General features: G+C 48.7%; 1 protein-coding gene across 1 annotated transcript in view; it reads left to right on the forward strand.

Moving 5' to 3' along the window:
- Csmd1 (CUB and Sushi multiple domains 1) overlaps positions 1 to 19,399 on the forward strand; it is a 1,292,092-nt gene that overhangs the window by 1,217,925 nt on the left and 54,768 nt on the right. Inside the window, exon 51 of the mRNA XM_005373917.1 lies at positions 13,085 to 13,279. Coding sequence (XP_005373974.1) covers positions 13,085 to 13,279 — 195 coding nt within the window. The remainder of the gene's footprint in view (positions 1 to 13,084; positions 13,280 to 19,399) is intronic.

Raw genomic sequence — 19,399 nt, forward strand, 5'->3', positions numbered from 1 at the left:
GATCCAGACTCACCTTTCTTTGTGGGCGTCCGATTGCTGCAGAACCATCTGTTGGAACAACTGTCCCTTCTCCACTGTCCCCTCTGTTCCTCTGTCAAAGAGCAAGCAGGTGTATTCTGGGGGTCTATTTCTGGGCCCTCTGCTCTACTTCATTGGCCTGTATGTCCATTGTTTTGCCAGTATTACCGCCTTCAGATACCTATTTTTATTTGGCTAAAATAGAGTATAATAAAATGACACTTTTTCACAGTATTTAATATGAATTCAATAATTTAGAAACTTAATTAAAGGAAGATTGGGCCGAGGATGTAGCTCAGCAGCACAAGCACCTGCCTGGCAAGTGCAAGGTCATGAGTTCGATTCCTGGTACCAAAAAAAAAAAAAAAAAAAACTGCACTCTTTCAGCCAAGTGTTCTAGCACACGCCTGTAATCCCAGCACTCGAGAGGCTGAGGCAGGAGGATTGCTGTGAGTTTCAGACCAGCCTGGGCTACAAAGTGAGCTCAAGGCCAGCCTGAACTGCATAGCAAGACCCTGTCTCAAAAAGACAAAAAACAGGAAGATTTTCCAATATTCTACAAAATTAGTTTTGCTGTTACTTGTAACTGTTTCTAGAGACCAATTTTATTTAGTAAAAATGCCCTGATTAACATGGAAATAATAGAGTAGATATTTCTATATTCTTAAGTTATAAGAAATCATTTTGCCTGAAAACAATCATTTTGCCCAGAAATGCCCCGTCTCACTGACGTTCAGCATTAATCAGTGCGGTGCTGTCCTTGCACTGAGCAGAAGCTGTCTCAACACGTGCCTGTCACGACTCAGGTCAGCCACGCGAGCAGAGCCCCCATTCTGTCGCTGTGATGTCAGATTCTTCTAAATAAGTACACCTGGGACAGACTTCCTTCAAAACATGTGCACAAGCAACTTTTCATGGTCATATGAGCTGCACTTCTGCATTAAACCCGCACCTAACTGAGTTAAGCAATTATGCACACCTCAGTTTGCAGCTGTGTGTTAGAGCTGGTCTCCAAATGCCCATCTATGTATTTCTGTCTGCCACAGAACTGCAATACCAAGAGCCCACTATGAAAAATTATGGGGCAAGAGGCACAGACTACACAGTGTGCTGGGAGCAGAGGAAGAAACAGGGAGAAAGACAAAGCACAAGACATAAAGAGCCCAAGAGAAAAAATTTGAGCAGGAATTGCTAACTGATGTAGATGAGGTGACAGGAGTGACCAGCCCAGGACAGAGAGGACAGCAGGGGCCAGAGTGGGGTCTGGTGGGCAGCAGTAACACGCAGAAGCGCTTCAGGAGGGCTAACACTGACACACCCACCGGGCAAGGCTATGCGCTCGATTGCTGCAGCAACCCCATGGAGAAGGGACTGCTTCTGTTATCTTACTCCTTTAATCACAAGCAGATAACTGCATCCTGCGAAGGTTTTAATTGTGACCGCATAGATTTGCTTACTGCTGCTTAAACTTGTGGAGGAGGGCTGGGAGCCTCCTGCCACTGTGGGGCAGGGTGTGTGGAAGCAGCGTGGTTATGCACAGCAGCACGGGCATGAGGAAAACATGCCGATCGCGTAACGCCCCAGAGGACTTCAGGCTCCACCTGGAGTCTGCTGGACACGATGGGATGTGCGTCGGCAGGCTGGTCTCAGGCACCGGGCACAGGGTGAACCGATCATTCTGCCTGGGCGTCTATTGCAGAGTGTGGAAAGCAAACTGGAAGCTCACCCTGAGGACACACTGTGCACGGTAGAGCGCGAATCGACCCCTCTCCCTGGCACCTACTGTGCCCTGGTGGAGAGTGAATCGAATCTTCTCCTTGGAGTCTACTGCGCCATCTTGAGTGTGAATTTATGCTAGGCCTGCTACTGATGCACCAGGATGGGTGTGCATTGCCAGTGTGGACTGCGAATGGAAGGCCCTGTCTGCCGGACTGACCAGGGGCACATCAGTTTGTGTTGACTGGTTTCATAGTATCTGAGCAGAGTAGAAGAGGAGGTAGCCTGAGAGGTCTTGTAGCTCCAAGAGCGCCCTGAGAGATGGGTCAAGTATAGGATCAGATTGAAAGAAGGCAAACAGAAGCCAAGCTGGAGTCTGGGAAGGTTCCCCAACTCCCACCGCAGGGTGGAAGGGACCTGGGAGTTGGAATCTGGACCTTCTCCAGGGACCTCACTCAGGAGCGGTCCCTCCTGGAGCTCTGTGGCCTTCGCCCTGCTGCAGCTCTGTGCCCTGCCCCCTGCACACCATGGAGCCACCCCAGGCCTGCAGAGACAGCCCCTGAGGAGGCTCCCGCTCGTGTGCTGTCTCCCAGCAGCAGCGAGGGGTCTTGCACGCATACTGGCCACAACAGGGGTCCCCTCTGCTGGAAACCCCCAGGAACTCTCACAGCCATTGCAGCAGAAGTCCAAACCTTTTTCCAAACTGAGATCACTTCTTCGAAGGACGAAACCGTGGGCCGATGTTATGGAGAAACAGACTTTGTGCCCCACCCAGGTCAGTGTATGGCACGCCGCACTCATAACTCCACACTCCTACTACTTCCACTCCCCCTTCCAGTAGCCCACGCAAATTCATGCCATTGTCGTGATGGTAAAGGTAGGAGCCGGAAGGACTGGGTGCGGTAATTTGGTGAGGGCCACAGGTATCTCAGGGTCTGTTTCAGGGAAACCTGGGAAGAAAGTCATGCTTCTAATTCTGAGGCTATGCGGCCCCTGGGAACTGATGGGCCCTGACCATGTTTATGTCTGGCGGGTCCAGCTGAAGACCTAGCTTGCACCCTGTTCTGTGGGGCACTGGGTACAGAATGGCTGCAGGCCTCCAGCTTCTTCAGAAACCAAGAATGACAGGCCTCTTGCAGTTCAAAGGCAAATGTTACAGTGATTAAGAGAGTTATCTTGTGCTTATTAAAATACTATAAAGTATGGTAAGGTAGCTCAATTTCTATGTACATTCGAATGTGCTTGAAAATATGTATCTTTAGGCCCAATTACTTTAAAATTGTGATGCAAAATTGCCTCCCAGTGTAAGAAGTTGTAGTATGCTCAATTAAAAGGCCATTCAACAGCAAAAGTCAATTTACATTTAAAAGCTTATTTTGGTGTTAACTGCTTTTGGTTCATTAACAAAATAAATAAACAGAAGTTTTATTTTAAAAATAGAAAATCAGCTTTAAACATTCCTGAATATCAGTTCGAATATCTTAAACTTTCCAATATATTTTCCTCCCCTTTGTTTATTATAGATAAATACAGACATTTCACTAAAATGCCTTAATTTTCAAGGGCTAGAAGAGCTATTTACTTTTTTGAGGGACGTAGGTTATTTGTTTTACTTTGTTTAAATTAAAGAAATTGGGCAGAGTAAAGACAAAACTTAAAGTCATAGCCAGAAAACTATTTCCTTATTAACTTTTGAAACGTTTCTATTTCCCAGTCATTAATGCCTTTGTTTGCCGTGTTGGTATGCGATAATCTTTAGCTTTCTTTAACTATTGCAGTAATGTCTAGATCAGTACACTGTATCTCAGGAGATAAGAAGTACTTCAGCTTTGATAAGTAGTACATGTATATGGTAAATGAAATTAGTTCATTTCACCCTCAGGTTTGCTAAAATAAGTATAAGTGTTTCACTTTGCATTCTTCATCCGTGCTAAGACAAATCACCCAAGGAGATGTTCAAGGCTCCTTTTTCCCATTTTAATTATTTTCTGAGATCAGTAGATGTGATTCCTGCTAGTGCCATAAAAAACCAAGTGAGGGCTATTGGTATGAATGGCTTGGGTTTAGTGCTTTGACAGATGATGAAGGGATAGGTACCATGTGCTGGGTTTAGGAAGGGGAAAAACCGCGAAGCTCTGTTTCTGATGGAAAACTCTAGCTAAGCTCTACTAGGGGAGTGCTTTCCTCCACCTAAACCCATTTATCTTCAATCATCTATATGTACCTATTACGTACCAGACCACAAGTTCTTTACATGACGAAGTACAGTGTGAATACCCTGCAAGAAGGGACAGCAAGCTGTAGTCACGCTAAATAGCTTTAGAGCTATGAATGCTCCAGTGAGAGAAAAAACTGGTGTACTGTAAGAAAATTGTGCGCATCTTCATGTATTTCTCGGTAGGCCTGGGGGCTTGGTTTCAGGCCCGCATCAACACCAGACTCTGCAAGGCTCAGCTCCTCATCGGCAGCGATGTCGGTTTGTGTGTAACCTGCGCCCATTCTCTCGCACCCTGTAGATGGTCTCTTGGATACTTGTCAGGCCCGGAACGGTGTAATTACTGAATGAGCAGTGGTGAGCGGCAGGGTTTGGAGGCTCGGTGCCGTGCTGTGGCGCCCGTGCTTCAGGAACTCCACAGCACCAGCCGAAACACAGAATGATCTCAGAGAATGCACACGGGGCCTGGATTGCTTTTACTTGGAGCTTTGGGGGTAAAGGGCCAATCTGCACATTTGTTATCCTCTAGATGAGTAACTGCGCTGCAGTGTTAGCTTACACTTCAGGTTTAGTCATTTTATTAAACAGGTACATTGGCATCTTTATTTTCAAATAACAGCCCCGAACCTGTGATTGAGTAACAACAGGACACTCACGTACATTTCATTCTGCTTAGGAGTTCTTGAAACAAATCTCCCTAAGGCACTGTTTATGCCCTTTGCACTGCAGCAAGGCTGTGCTGTCCCAAGCCAGGAACCGCCCACCTCCATCACCACTTTCAGAGAAGAAACATAACCCGATGCTACCTGTAATATGCTGTGTTAAGTTATAGGAGTTTAGAAAAATGTTGAGTACTGCTAGAAGGAATTCTCCAAGCTGTGTATTTTCACACTGGCGCACTCTCTAGCATAGTCATGATATTATCTGGGCTCTTTCTATTTGGGGCTCTGTTATGGTTTGTGTCTGGTGTCCCCCCAAATCCTCATACAGTCATGGGGTGGGGGGATTCTAGAGTTTATGATTAATCCATGGCCCAATGTTGGAACTATGGGTGTGAGCGCTACACCTGCCCTGGGGTGGGCAGTTTGCAAACAATGTAAGGGAGGGAAAGAGGCTGCTTGCCACCTCTCTTACCTTTTGCTCTTGTTGCCTTTGCTGTGTTCCGCCACCATGAACTTTTGCCCTGTGCCATGTGCCACTCTGCCTTGGAGCCAGCCAAGTACGGACTGAAACCTCCACAGACTGTGAGCTACATAACCCTTTTCTTCCTTAATTTTGGGCGTCAGGTATTTTGTCTCAGCAACAAGAGAAAACTAAGAGAGGCTCTAAGGAAGTGACACAGACAGCTCAGGATTTGCCTGTTCTACACTAATTTAACATGCTAAAAAGAAAATTGAATGCATTTCTACACCTGTACTTTTGATGTATACCATATACACATTTAATATTTTAAAATTTTTGTATTTATTTGAAGACTTTCTAAATAATTTGCTTGAGTCCTGTGACGTTTTTCTTTGGCGTAATTTAAAAGAGTTGAAGCTTAGCACTTCTGTACTGTCTGTAACACCTTCCAGTTCCACCCACCACTTCCTTCCAGTTTCTTTCTAAACATCAGTTCTTGTACAGAGATACCCATGATTTTGCTACTGATATCCACAGAGACACCTGGAAATTCTGCACAGAGAGAAAGAAGAAAAATCTGGGGACTCTGGAAATTCAGCAGAAATGTCTAACACATTTTAAATGGTCTGATGAGGTTATAGAACGTTTCTTTTAAATTTTTCTTGTGTGAAAGTAATACTCATAAGTACCCCAGCAGAGTATTATTTTCTGCAAAGCATTTGAACCTTCTATGATTTATCATTGCTGTTTTTATTTAAAAAGTATGTATGTCCTGGATTGCTCTCCACTCCATCATTAGAATCAGGAGAATCAGGTGAGAAGCCGACAGTCCCCGAGCCACACATGCTCCGTGCCTGAAAGTTAGAGTTTCTGATGTGAGACCGGCTACACTGGCATGGGTGGCATCGGGCAAGAGTCAAGGACATAACCCACAGCAAGGTTTGAGTGAGTGGTCCCTGTTCCAATCCTCCCGCCCACCTGGGTTGGCCACAGTGATTTCCTTCTCACTTTGAAAGAAGAGAAAGAGGAGGAGGAAAAGACAGGGAGGAAGGAGGACCTACCACAGACAGACCCTTCACTGGTCTGGTCTGAGTCTTCAGAGCGGCTCCGTCCCTCTGTCCTCTCCTGGTCAGGCTGTCACTGGGCCCCCAGCACTGTGCTGATGGCGGGACTTCAGGGCCCCTCAGGGGATGATCGCTGGGTGAGGGTCATTCCTTTGTGCAAAGTCCTTCGACAAAGCCCTGCGTGGGGCTCTGTCTGACCTCTCGGGCGCAGGCTCAGGGCCAGCTCGTTTCCCTTGTTTCCGTCCAGGAAGAGCCGTGAGTCTGGGCACGGACTGAACAACACAGTGTACTACCAGTCTCCTGTCCCAGAGTTGTGGGTCTGACCGTCCATAGACTTAGAGTCTTGATTATTAAGGTTTAGTCACCTATCTCTGTTCCCGTATTGGCCCTGGACAATAGCAACAGCACAGATACAGACATTGAAAGAAGCAGTTATCTCATGGACGCCTGAACACCTCACTGCAGTGGCAGCTCCACGACATTTACAACTGATCCTGAGAAACAGCGCAGAGAAGTGAGTGACAGCTGTCATTGCACAGCCCCAGTGCTCTGTGGCAGGACTTCCACACGTGCCTCACTAGTGTGGCTTGGGGGCTCCTCTCCCACCCCTACCTTCCTCCACCAGCCCACGCAGAGGAGGCGGGGCAGGCTTGCCGGCCAAGCCGCCTCACCAGCTGCACACCTGTGCACAGGAGTAGGCTTGCTTCATTGCGCGGTGCAGAGGACTCAGCAATCACACATCTAATACGGCAGTCACCAGTGGGCAGCAGTCAACGTGAAATACCTTGCTGTTTCCGTGCAGTCTCCTTAAAGTGAGTGATGCTATGCAGGAAGGGAAACAGACTGGGGAAGCTTAGGCTCCCAAAATGAGGTTTCTTGTCTGCACTTCTAGAAGGTTCTAAAATGCACAGGAGGTCTAGGACTCTGGGACCTCGGGAAGGTTTTGGAAACTTCTCTATGAGAAAATTTTGGTCTAAGACTGAGAAGCAGTCTGACGATTCTGGACCCTGGAGAATGTGGCAGAGTCAGGAGGGTTTCTAACATCAGAATCCTGCGGGAAGGGACCATGAGCTCTGAAGTCCTCAGGACTCTGCGTGGTACCTCTGAACAGGTGATTGCTTACTGCAAATTCACTTTAAAGCCCATGAAGTCTCCATCCATTCTTATTCTGAATAGCTTATGTAGTAATCATCTGTTAATTTCTGAGGTTAAACAGCATTGCAAACACAGTCTTTGTCTGTAAGGTCCCATGTTCGCGATTCAGCTTTGGCGGCAGGCTCCTTTGTAGAGCACGCCTGACCTTGGCTGGGAGGAAGTGCATTCACGCAGTCTGGGCATCCTCGCTTCCCGAAAGGGCTGCACACAGAATGGTCTTGTTGCTCAGGAGGCCGAATACATAATCTGACTCTAGTGGCATCTGATCATAATTTTACAAATCTAATGAAATGTGTTGGAACTAAACTTGGTTAAAGTAAGCACTTACCAACATTGAGCGTGATGTGGGGGGCTGTCAGAAAAAGGAAAGACAGTTGTGTCTGGTGCCTAGAGGCGGGCTGGGCTGCAGGGGAGGTTCACGGTGGGCGTCTGGGCCTTAGGAGCAGAAGTGCAGAGGACGTTAGTGATGTGCCAGGGTGGGGACAGCCTGCGTGTCTCACACAGTGCTCTGGTAACCCTTCCTTTTTGTCACTGGCTGATTGACTCTACAATAAATCAGAATAGCTCATGCTAAAACCAAAGGCCAGCCTTTCCAAGTCAAATGCAAAGGATGTTGTTTCTCACTGAAATATTAAGTCAGAAATTGTGTCTTTTGTCCACAGAAAATACTTATTGTCTATGCTTCAGCTGATCTGTTTTGAGAGGTATAATTTAAGGGTTTTTAATATAAAAATGTCTGCTCTGTCAAAGTGTGGGTATCACTCACCATGCCAGTTACTTAGGGATGGTCCACTGCACTGTCTGCCTGGCTTCCCCGAGAGAGAAGGAAATGAGCCCATAACAGTTTTTCTCATTAGGTGGGAGGAGAAATCTACGGTTCCTTAAAAATGAAAGAGGAGGCATACAGCATATCCGGACAGTCTGAACACTTTCTCTCAAGCTGGCTGACCTCTCATGTTTTAAAATGAATTTAATTTTACTACAGTTTACCTGGCAATTTATTCATTTATAATTGTCAAAAATACTGATTCATAAAGTACTTTCTTTTCCTGCATTTCCTTGATAGGAAAAGGTTTTAAACAGTCTTTGACAGCTTTTGTCATCATTTATTTGGTATTGGAATGCTGGTGAGTTTGGAACCTCCGCGGATTTGATTCTGAAATCCAGGCCTGGCGCTCAGTGCGGTACTCAGCTGTGGAGTGAATCTGCTGTCTGGTATTGCACTTCACATCCTAGGAAGGTGACGGGTCCAAGACACACAGGCGCACGGGTCCTGCTGGGCTGCGTGCACCCGTGCACCCTCCGCCTTAGCTGTTCCTAAGGCAGCCCACAGCAACTAGCACACACGCTCGCAGGTGCAGAGCCTGTCTGCAAACAGGTCCAGTCCGAGGGCACCCACGCCCAACTCAGGTCGGGGAGAGGCTGCCTGGCGCATGAGGCCCCTTCGTGGCAATGCTGCAGGGAGAAGCAGCCCCTCTGCGGGTTCCCAGCACAGAAGCAGGGCAGCGCTGTGAGGCGAGGCTGCACCTCGGCCTGGTCTCACTGTCTCCCCAGTTTCCTGGGACCTTTCCAGCTGCTGTGGGGTGGTCGGGACTGCCCAGGCACAGAGAGCCAGGGCAGCAGAGTCGGTGTCCAGGCCCAGGTGCCCAGGCTCTGTGGTCCCCACGCTCACCTTGCTCCAGGGCCATGCTGGTTTCTGTGCTTGTCCTGTACGACACTCATCCACACCCCATCTCTTCACCCTCCACGGTGGATCAAATGAAAGCTGAATATTTAATTAAAGAATAATTATTGTAAAGGACACATTGCCATGGATGCCCTCAAATATCTCATTTCAAACACTCATCGCATCGTCCTTGCCACTTTCTGCAGCAGCTCTGGAGTCCTCTTTTGTGAGGGTTTAGCCACTCTGTCCTGGCTGCCTGAGTGTCCTGAGTGGATTCAAGATCTTGCCTGTTCGCAGTCAGCTTGGCTTTGGGAAGAGCAGAAGTCACATGGTACCAGATGTGGTGAATAAAGTGGCAGAGGACACAGCATCGTGTTAGATCTTACCAGAAATTACTGTAAGCCTTTGACCAACTTAGGGTGATCATGCAAGATGATGAATATTTAAATCTTAAAATTTATCACAGTAAGACACACTTTGCCGTTGACCCCTCAGAAAACTCAGAGCAGTCTGCTTTGACACGCTCATCCCACTGTTCTTGGTGATGTGTCTTTCACCATAATAGATTTTTAAATTTAACTTTCAATATACTTTTCAATTATTCTTGAAATTACCCTGTTTTGACTAATGTCATGTAATAAAAATGTCCCAATAAAAAGATGCATGATGTCATATTTATTATTTACTGACACTCCTTTATGTGAGATATGTATGCATTCCACCTACAGCTTCTATTCTCTCTCTCTGTCTCTCTCTGTCTCTCCCTCCCTCCCCCTTTCTCAGTACTGATGTTTGGGGAAGATATTTAAAAGTTAGGACTATATGACGGAAGCATTCCCCTTTCTCTAAATAGTGTCTTCTTAAAGTGAAGCACATTGTTTTGTACAACATTTACATGTTCTATTCCTATTTTTCCCTCCAGTTTTTCTGGAAGAAAAAGCCCTCCAGATTTTCCATTTTCCTGGCCTGACTGAAAGCGGCTCCCTGTGGTCCCGGGCCGGGAGCCTGAGGCCCTCGGTCTCCAGCCGTCAGAAATGTAGAGAGCTGGGGGTCACAGATAGGAGAAGGAAGCACCTGCTTCCAAGCAGCCAAGCAGAGGAGCCGGCTGACCTGTGTGTGAGGCCGGACGCGCTTGTGCGGCAATGCAGCCCCAGCCGCACAGCCGCCTGTGCCTCTGCCTTCTCGGGCGTTCAAGGCGCGGACTTGGGGTCCTCAGAGCCCTCTCCGCACAGTGACTCCAGACCCCCTGCTGGCACCGGGATGGGCCCAGGTGGGCGGCCAGGTCGTCCTGCCAAGCCTGGTGCCCAGCAGGCAGCTAGCGGAGTCCCTCAGACAGCATCCCAAGCAGCGAGTTTCCCGTGGCACCATGGGGCGGCCGAGTTCCCAGCAGCCCTGGTGCCTGGCAACCCCAGCCGGGAGCCAAAGGCCTGTGGGTGTGAACTGTGTCCAGGTGTTTGCAAGCAAGAGAAAGAAAGCTTAGGGACGTGAGCTTCCCCTTCTCTTCTCCGTGAGCCTTCCCGTGCTTATGAAGGGGTGCAGCATGGCATTTGGGATGCATGCGGTGGTAACGTGGTTGCTACGGTGAAGTAAATCAGTGCAGTCATCTCAGCACTTGGTCTCCATCATGTGTCTTGCCTTTTACAATAAGAACAGTGGAAATCACCTCATCAGACAGAATCCCACATGCAGTAGTTTTCTGCCTTCCATTCCGTATTTTTCTTTGCCTGTTTATCTACTTCACATCTTGTCCTCTAGGCTCACCCACACTGTGGCAAGTAGCAATATCTTGTACTTTTTCAGGGCTGAATAATGTTCCACTGGCAGCAGTGAGTGACAGCGGGTCCCCCTGTGTGGATTGCTGGCTTGTTTTCCAGGGTGCAAAAACAGCCACCAAGGCCAAGCCTGTGTGTTGGAGAACACAGTCTCCTGCATCCTCAGAACTTCACCGCCCCACTTCTATCATGAATCATCCAAACAAGATTATAGGTGTTTTATTCTCTCTCTCCCTCTGGTCCTCTTTGAGAAGATTAAAACCGCAGTATTAACCCATTTCTGAAAATCTCCAGACTTCCTTCAACATAGGAGTAGCGTTGGCATCAACATGCTCCCTTAGCAGATCTCTCTCTTCTCCCACCAGTGCGTCCTCTGATGCACAGGCCCCTTGCTGCGCTTGCTGATGTCCACGGCCAGCTTTGGCCCCAAAGTCTTCTGTCTTGGAGGAGGGGGAGACGGAGGGAGGGGAGAGAAAGGAGTTTTTATTCAGCACGTTGTTATAGTTCTTTTCTTACTTGTTTTTGTCTTTGCTGGTGTGCTGTGTTTATCAACCGAAGGCTGTGGCTGTTTACAGCGCTCAGTGCGTTCGGGTTTCAGGTGCCTGCGGGAGCTTGAGATTCTCTTCTTGGAGTGAGCAGGGACCCTGCACTTTCCACTCCTGCACACGAGCTTCTCTGCTCGGTCTCTTTCTGCATTTTCAGCTGCAGTACTATTTCCTGAGCATACTAGTTTTCAAACTTTTGCACACGTATGCACACTTGCTTAAGTATAAATATTTGTGATCCGTACCTCGTCAGATGTTATACTCAAGAAAAATTGTGAAAAGGCATAATGCTTACTATAAAAGAGCTTACAGCCTAATAGAAAGAGATGCAACAAACTAGGATAAGATAATTAAAAAGGAAGCCAAGTCTCATTTTCATGAGGAAAGAGGTAGCAAAGGAGAGTTTGAGATTTGCCGCAATATGGTACTGCCTCCAGATGCCTTCGTATTTCCAGGCTGACGCTGAATCCTTTGCAAAAACAGAGCTTGTAAAAGAGCGTTAAATAATTAAAACTTCCAAGTCAATGCTAGCAGCATGTATTTTGTTGAAATGAAATGCGTTTGATTTGAAATATGCACTGGGATTCCAGTGGAGTAACAGACCTAGCAGGCTAAGGGCTTTCTGGAAAAGGCAGTCTTGCTGGAAATTCTGCAAGTATCCTGGCCAGAGAAGGTATTACCTATCTTGTTAAGTAAAGCACTTGAATACCCACACAACTTAAGTAATCACTTTATCTGAAAACACCTAAGAGGAATAAGTGTAAGAATTTTAATTGCCACTTTTCTCAAATTTTACCCTAATTGATTTTACTATTGTGTAATGCTAGAAAGCCTTCTCTTAAAATTTATTTGTACTTAGGACTGTTAAATTGCCGTGGGGGGCTAGGTGAGACTTTTGCAGCATTTTGGGTACATCTGACTCAGTTATAGTGAGCTTGAGTAGAATGCAGTACTACCATTCCGGGAAAAAAAACAAAATAAAAAACACAGCTATGGGTTTTTAGCTAATTCTTCCAGGATGCAAAAAGGAATTGTCTGGTCAGTTCTGAGCACAGCGGATCGTGATGCATCAGGATGAACCTGAGCTGGCACTGGAAGAAGTGGCTGTGGTTTTAACTCGCAACATTCATTTTCAGTCTTCTCCTTTCGGAATCATGCACACCCGCAGCACCCTGCAGTTTGCATAGGCTTCAGCATATTCGTAGCTCGTGTGGCAGCAGTGTGGTTTCACACCTCTGTTGCTAACAAGCGACTGCCTTTGCCGGCGCTGTGCCTGGCACCAAGGCTCCGTGCGGCAGCTGCCGTCTCCTAGGTCTGTTCCCGAGGCCTTGGTGGGTTACATCCCCTCAGGCGGGGTGATTAGCTTCCTAACAGTAGCGATGCAGTGTGACTACATAGTTGTCTGTGCCTATAAATCCGGTAATAAATATACAGATATGCACTCTGTGTGTGTGTGTGTGTGTGTGTGTGTGTGTGTGGGTGAAAGCAGAAGGAATGAGGGGTTCTGATTTCATGGAAATTAATCTCCAAATTGGATTTCAGCTACACAGTCACTACTCCCAGTTTATGAGAAGCTGAGACAACTGTGTGGGTACGCTGTACACAGGGGCTCACTTTCCCGCTGAAGGGAGCCCCCGTGAGCCATACACCTTGGTGGGAGTGGTCGCCCTCGCGCAGCAGTCCACCTGTAAGGTCGCCTCGCCCTCCCTCGTTGTCACTGACCGAAGCTAGTGAGTGGGCGGCAGAGGGACCCATGAGCCAGGCGTTCCCCCCCCCCACAGAGCGCTGCTGATGCTCCTCTTCCTTTCCAGCGGTTCCGTGCCCCAGCATCGAGGCGCAGCTGTCCGAACACGTCCTCTGGAGACTGGTGTCTGGGTCGCTGAATGAGTACGGAGCCCAGGTCCTGCTGAGCTGCAGCCCTGGCTACTACTTAGAGGGCCGCAGGCTGCTCCAGTGCCAGGCGAACGGGACCTGGAGCTTGGGGCATGAGAGGCCCCGCTGCAAAGGTGAGTGGGGCCGTGCCCAGCACTCGGGTGTTCTCAACGCCAGGGGCCCACTCTGGGCATCGCCACCTCCTGGAGCTTGGAGAGGATGAAGTCGGTGTCCTACCTGTGGGTGTGTGGGCCAGTGTGGCCTCCTAGGCGTGTGACTGCTGCAGTAGAAGCTTTGTGTTCCTTGTTAGTGATCTTATTGTATAAACTGTAAGCTATTAGAATACTCACACATTTCATATGAGCTCGGAGATGGATCAAAGCTCACGTTCCGAGAGATAACCGTTCATCAGGGTCTCGGAGTCACTGTTTATGCTGTGCTCCCTGCGCTGTCACAATGGCTGGCTCGAAAGAGAGCGTATTATTCTGTCCAGTACAAGATAAGCCGTGCGGTCTGTGGGTGAGCTTCATAATAAATGTGAATAAATAGGAAAGTAAGACAATGAGGGTATTGTTCAGAGCACTGCTTGATTCAGGCGTCTTTATTATCTGATCGTTAGTTGATTGTTGACAGTAAATTATTATGCACAGAGACAAGTCACTGGACCGGTGTGAAATTTATGAAACACACAGCTTAGCAAGAAAAAACAAGAATGAAACAGAAAACAATGGGATGGATGCGTAGCAGCCGGAGATGGAACTTTAACTAGACCTCTGGTAGAGCCCGTGGAAGGCGGCCGTTCCACAAGCTCTGCCGGGCGCAAAGTCAGGATGGATGCAGACAAGGAGCTCGGTCCTTGCTGGCGCAGGGCGCTTCCCTCCCCAGGCAGCCCACCTGGAGGTGGCTTCCAGTGCCATGGCTAAAGGCTCTCCTCCCCTGCAGGCGCTGACTCGGGTGCGCCACCCAAGCCTGGCTGGTCCCTGCGTGGCAGTGAGTTTCCTTACCTTTCCATGTCCGCCCCACAGTTTAGGCTGCCTCACCCACACTGCTGAGAGCGCCCCACACCTCCCCACTCTGCGATGTGTGGACCCTCCACAAAGACCCACGGGAGGGCAGAGGACAGGCACTAGGAGCGCTGACCTCTGGCTGGCTCAGGCTCTGCCAGCAGCCATGCCGTCTTTTAAATTTACTTTTATTTGTCCATGTCTGCAGTGCATGATGACGGCACTTCTTGTGTGGGGTCGGTGCTTGTGCATAACAAGTCTTCATTCCTTTTGCACCCCATTTCCCACCTCCCCTCCCCTTCTCCTTCTCTCCACCCCTTCCCATTTGAGAAAGATCCATCTCTCTGCTTCCTGTTACCTATCTTTTATCTTGCTTCTTATTTATACTGTATTGAAGCTTGTATGTCTGATTTATGTCACTGAACCTTTTGGTCTCAAGATGCACCTATTTTCCTACAAATGACCCAAGTTTATCCTTCTTTATGGCAGAGTAGTACTCCACTGTGTATAAATACATTTTCTTCATTCATTCATCTGCTCATGGACATATAGGCGCTTCCAAGATTTAGCTATTATGAATTGTGCTGCTGTAAACACGGGCATGCATGGATCACTGTGATATGATGCCTTTAACACTTTTAGGAAGATACCCAGAAGGGGAAGAGCTGGGTCAAATAAAATTCCTACTTTTAATGAGCACCATAAAGAAATCAGGTACTAACAAATGCTGGAGAGGCTGCAGGTAGAGAGGAACCCTTCTCTGCTGTTGGTGATAGTGTGAACTAATACAACCATTGCAGAGATTCTTCAACATACCTTCTGTCAGGTTCAAGCCAGAAGCAGGTCTTAAAAAAAGACATCAACTTCTTGGGGTGCATTATAAGGGGCTTCTGGGGGTGCACAGGCCCAGCACACATCTGCAACCTCCTGAGTCCATGGGGACCCCCACCTGTCCGACCATTATGTCACTTTTCCCCAGGGCAGGGGCTGGTGTTTGCTGTACGCCAGGTTTATTCCCACATTGCCATTCTGGAGGAGATCCTTCAGGCTAAGGGACACCCACAGAAATCGGGCCTCCTGGTCTTGAAGCCAGTGTCCTCAGCAGCGAGGTGCATCCCACAGTTCTAGGGATCCTGCCTTCTGGACCTAAGGTCCCACCCTGTCCTGCTGGTTCTGATGCTGACTGTGATGTAGGAACAGCCACCATACACACCCGATGTCCAGTGAGGGACACACAGCCATGGCCACTTACCAGCCCTGTGGACCTGGGGCTGAGGGCACACCGCAGTGGCCCACTGTCCTGGGTCTCTTTGTACTTCTCAGGAAGGTGGCTTTTCAGAGTTAGTGGACTCCAGCAGAAGTCATTGTTTGCTCTGAGTTTTGTGGTTCAGCTTTTCACTGTTTGTCTAGAGGAGCGTCTTCTACACTACTTCCTTGTTTTGTCCCTCAGATGTGTTTGAAATTCCCGTTTCCTCACGAGGACAGCATGTTTGATGTACACCTGACCTTGCTGTACCCAAATGTGCCATCCAGGCTCTCCGGGGCCCCCGGCTGGGGAGTGGCTTAGAGACGAGTCTGTCTGCTATCTCTTCCCCACAAGCCCTAAGACTGATATTGTCAATTTATTTCTATCTCTATTGATTTTTTTTAAAATGTCCCCACAAAAGAGCTTACCATATGCCTTTTCTGCCTTTCAGGGGCACAGATGTGTCCCAGTGGGCATTATGTGGGTGGAGGTGTTGCCCACGGTCCGGGTCTCTCCCTCTTGCTGTCTGTGCAGGTGACCCAGAGCCCAGAGGCCCAGGACTTGCTGGGGAGGTGACCCTGGCTCCTTAGCAGTGGCACATCTCAGTACCTGTGTGTCCCTACCCCAGAGCTCTCGCTAGGCAGCCTGTCGTCCAGCGCCGCAGCACCCTGTGGGGCCGAGGTTCTGTGGCAGAGGTTGGGCGTCTTGGCCGATGCCTGCTGGGCCCACATGGCCTCACCTGGAGTCAGGCCAGCTCCACTCTGAGCGGGCAGAGCAGGCTCTGCATGGCATGGTCCTCATGGCCTCACCGTGAGATGAGGCGTCCACTCGAGCACCAGGCAGTGAGGTGCTGTGGGTCCTCAAGCGTACTGGGTACCCAAAGGAGAACACCGAGCACTGAGCAATTACTTCAGAAGAACACAAAGGTCGGGTCTGGGGTCGGATCTCGGGCTCCGGGACACAGGCAGGGTGAGGAAAGGCGCAGCAGAGACGAGGAGAGCCCCTCACTCGCTAGTGTGAAATCTAATGTTTACCTCCGCGGGTGCCAGTGTCCCTGTGCATTTCTCACGACCGACTCTAGTTCAATATGTGCTGTTATTACTTTTATTCATTTAGGACAAATACTGAGTTTCACAAGCCCATAACCCTCTAGATTCTCGAAAGTCAGTTGAAAATATCAGAATAAAAGAATAACTGCCAAAATAATAGGTAAGACCTTAGCTTTCAAAAAATAAAGTGGCTGTTTCTGGTGGTATCTGCCTGTAACCCCAGAACTCTGGAAGGCTGAGGCATGAGGGTTGCAGTTTCAAGACCAGCCTGGGCAATATTATAACCTGGCAAAACCCTGTCTCAAAACAAAATATCTTGGAAGGGCTGGGGATACAGCTCAGTGGAAGGCACTGGGTTTGATTTCCCAGTACCACAAAAAATAAAATAAAATGAACACATAAGCAGGCAAATAAAACAAGAAAACATAAAGTGAAAACTATTTGTACAACCTTAGGATTACATTATTTTCTAGGACTGACAAGAAAAAGCTCATGAAATATGTGATTTCCTTTTGCTATAACACATTTTTGTTGCATTTTATACTCGAATTCCCTTTATCTCTCTTGGACCCCCTTGGCCCACATGCATACAGTGAAGCACAATAAGAAGTCTGCCAGTAATAGATTTTACTAATACAAGAAATGAAAAAAACCAGGAAGTTCAATGCCATTTAAATTCTTCACTGAAATAATTAAGATGACCCGTTTTCACACGCCTGACCCGTCCCTGTGGCGGTTTCTCTGCTGAGGAAACACAGTCACCTCCAGAATGAGCGACCCAGCAGCCTCTCCAGGTAGAGCTGAGGTCTGTCCTCTTGTGACTTCCGGTAGTAATCTGTTCCTGACCTGGAGGCAGCTCTGCCCGAGCGATCTCCAGGGACTCATTGCTTCCGGGTGCCCATCTGATGAGGCTGAGGCACTGGGATTTCCTGAGCTGCTGCTTGCCCAGTCTCGAAGGAGCGGCTACAGCGAGTGCATAACGGGCTCCACTCTCCAAGGGTGAGCAGCAGACACCTTGGTCTCACCCTGGAACTGCTGGCTGTGTGTGGCCTAAACCCCAGGACACAATAACAGAATTGAAGTTCAACATCCAGGGGGACCCAAGCCTTTCCAGATCAAAGTCTTCATGAAACAGCAAGCCTTTATTGTTCGACTCATGATTTATATTTTAAAAGTAAAAATACATTTCTTGCAGAAACCCATGATCAGAAAAAATCATTTTTGCATTTTAAATTTTACATGCATACGTAGACATAAGAGCGCCATTGGAATTTTCTCAAATACTCAGAGCACTGCCTAAATTCTGGAAGGTGTGCCTTTACCTAACTGCTCATTTAAGAGTTTTCTGAAAGGAGATCTTGGTCAAACTGTAGAGCGAAGAGGCAGGCTGGACATTGGCAGCTTCTCATCTGAAGGTGTCCACTGAGCTGGACTCATCACTACACACGGCAGGTGTCCATCAGCACTCGTGCGCCCTCCACACCTGAGGCCTGGGATGGCTCTGTTCTGGAGTGCCCATTCAGCCTCACCTGGCCTTGCACTGAATTTCATGCGTAATATCCTCACAAGGAGAGGCCCAGCTGACATCGGTTTTCTAGGACGGCTCACTGTCCGGAGACACCTACTCTCAGCTTTGACTCCTTCCCATGGGCCAAGGTCTCCCTTTGGTACACATGGAGCTGACCATAGCTCTGGACACAAAAACCTCACAGAGCAATTCCAGACTCAGGTGGACAAAGCCCATCGGAGGCCTGTGCATGTCGTGACATGCAGGCACTGCTCCTGCACCGAAGGAGACTCCTGAGCCTGCCCTTGCAGGTACACAGCCCCATCCCTCCCACAGCACGTGCCCCTGGGGCCTGGGGCCACTGCATGTCCAGGTTTTCACCCCACAGAGCACATTGACAGCGCCTGCCTGTGAGACTGCGCACAGGTAACATCCATGTTGCTGACCCCGCAGGAGGGTCACTGAGAGGCCCAGCACCGACACTTTACAGCAGATTTCGCTAGAATTCCCGTGCCGAGCTGCAGCAAGGAGAGCCCTCCTTGTGCTTATGTGGCAGGAGGCAGGTGGCTGTGATGCTTCATCCTAGAGGCTTGAAGCGGGGTGTGCAGAGCTAGAGCGGGGGTCCTGGTGCATGCTCTGGCTCTGCTGCATGCCTCTCATGTGCAGTTCCCCTTGAGCTCAGAGGGAACCCCCAGACTGTGAGCATGAGTGCATTCTCAATGGGAGGGAGAAAAGCAAACTTAATGAATTCATTTCTGAAAACTTAGGAGCAAAAAGTAGCATGGAAATCAGGCCTTCTCCCTGATGCTTGACAGAGGTTATTTTTGCCACCAGCGGGCTCTCCCTTCTAACTAGCCTGGCGTGCCCAAACTGTGACTGCCCCGTCCTCCGCCATGACTCGGGTTTTCTACCAAAGGAAACTCTGGGTCTGAAGTCCCATACAGCTGCTGAGAAGCTCAAGTTCTGCTCCATCCGTTCTTTGCATTGAGTCAACCTGATTAGAGGACAGTCTGAAAATAGCTTCACCACAGGAAGCCTGCGGAGAGGCTGGGAGGACAGAAGCAGACACAGATGTGAGGCTCGTCTGGCTGGCCCATGGTTCGAGACACAGAGACACACTCAGTCTGCACTGTCTTTCAACGCATTCTGACAGGCTGTGAAGTTCAAAACACGACTCATTTGCTTAAATGGCTACAAATGCATCGCTAAATATCAGAGTTCACAGCAAAGTTCACACTGTGTTTGGGAAAAGGCGTAGAGAAAAGTTCATGGCAAATTGTACAAATCTGAGTCCTGTCGGCATTCACCGGCTTCGGTGCAGGAGCCGTGCCTGCATGTCACGACACGCACAGGCCTCAGGCCAGGCGGGCTTGGCAGGCCCAGAGCTGGGCACAGTGCAGGCTTTCTCAGCCACAAGATGTGCTCAGAGCTGCACTCCCGGGCCCCTT

This window comes from Chinchilla lanigera, unplaced genomic scaffold (assembly GCF_000276665.1).
Source record: "Chinchilla lanigera isolate Chin_1 unplaced genomic scaffold, ChiLan1.0 scaffold00002, whole genome shotgun sequence".
Taxonomy (NCBI): domain Eukaryota; kingdom Metazoa; phylum Chordata; class Mammalia; order Rodentia; family Chinchillidae; genus Chinchilla; species Chinchilla lanigera.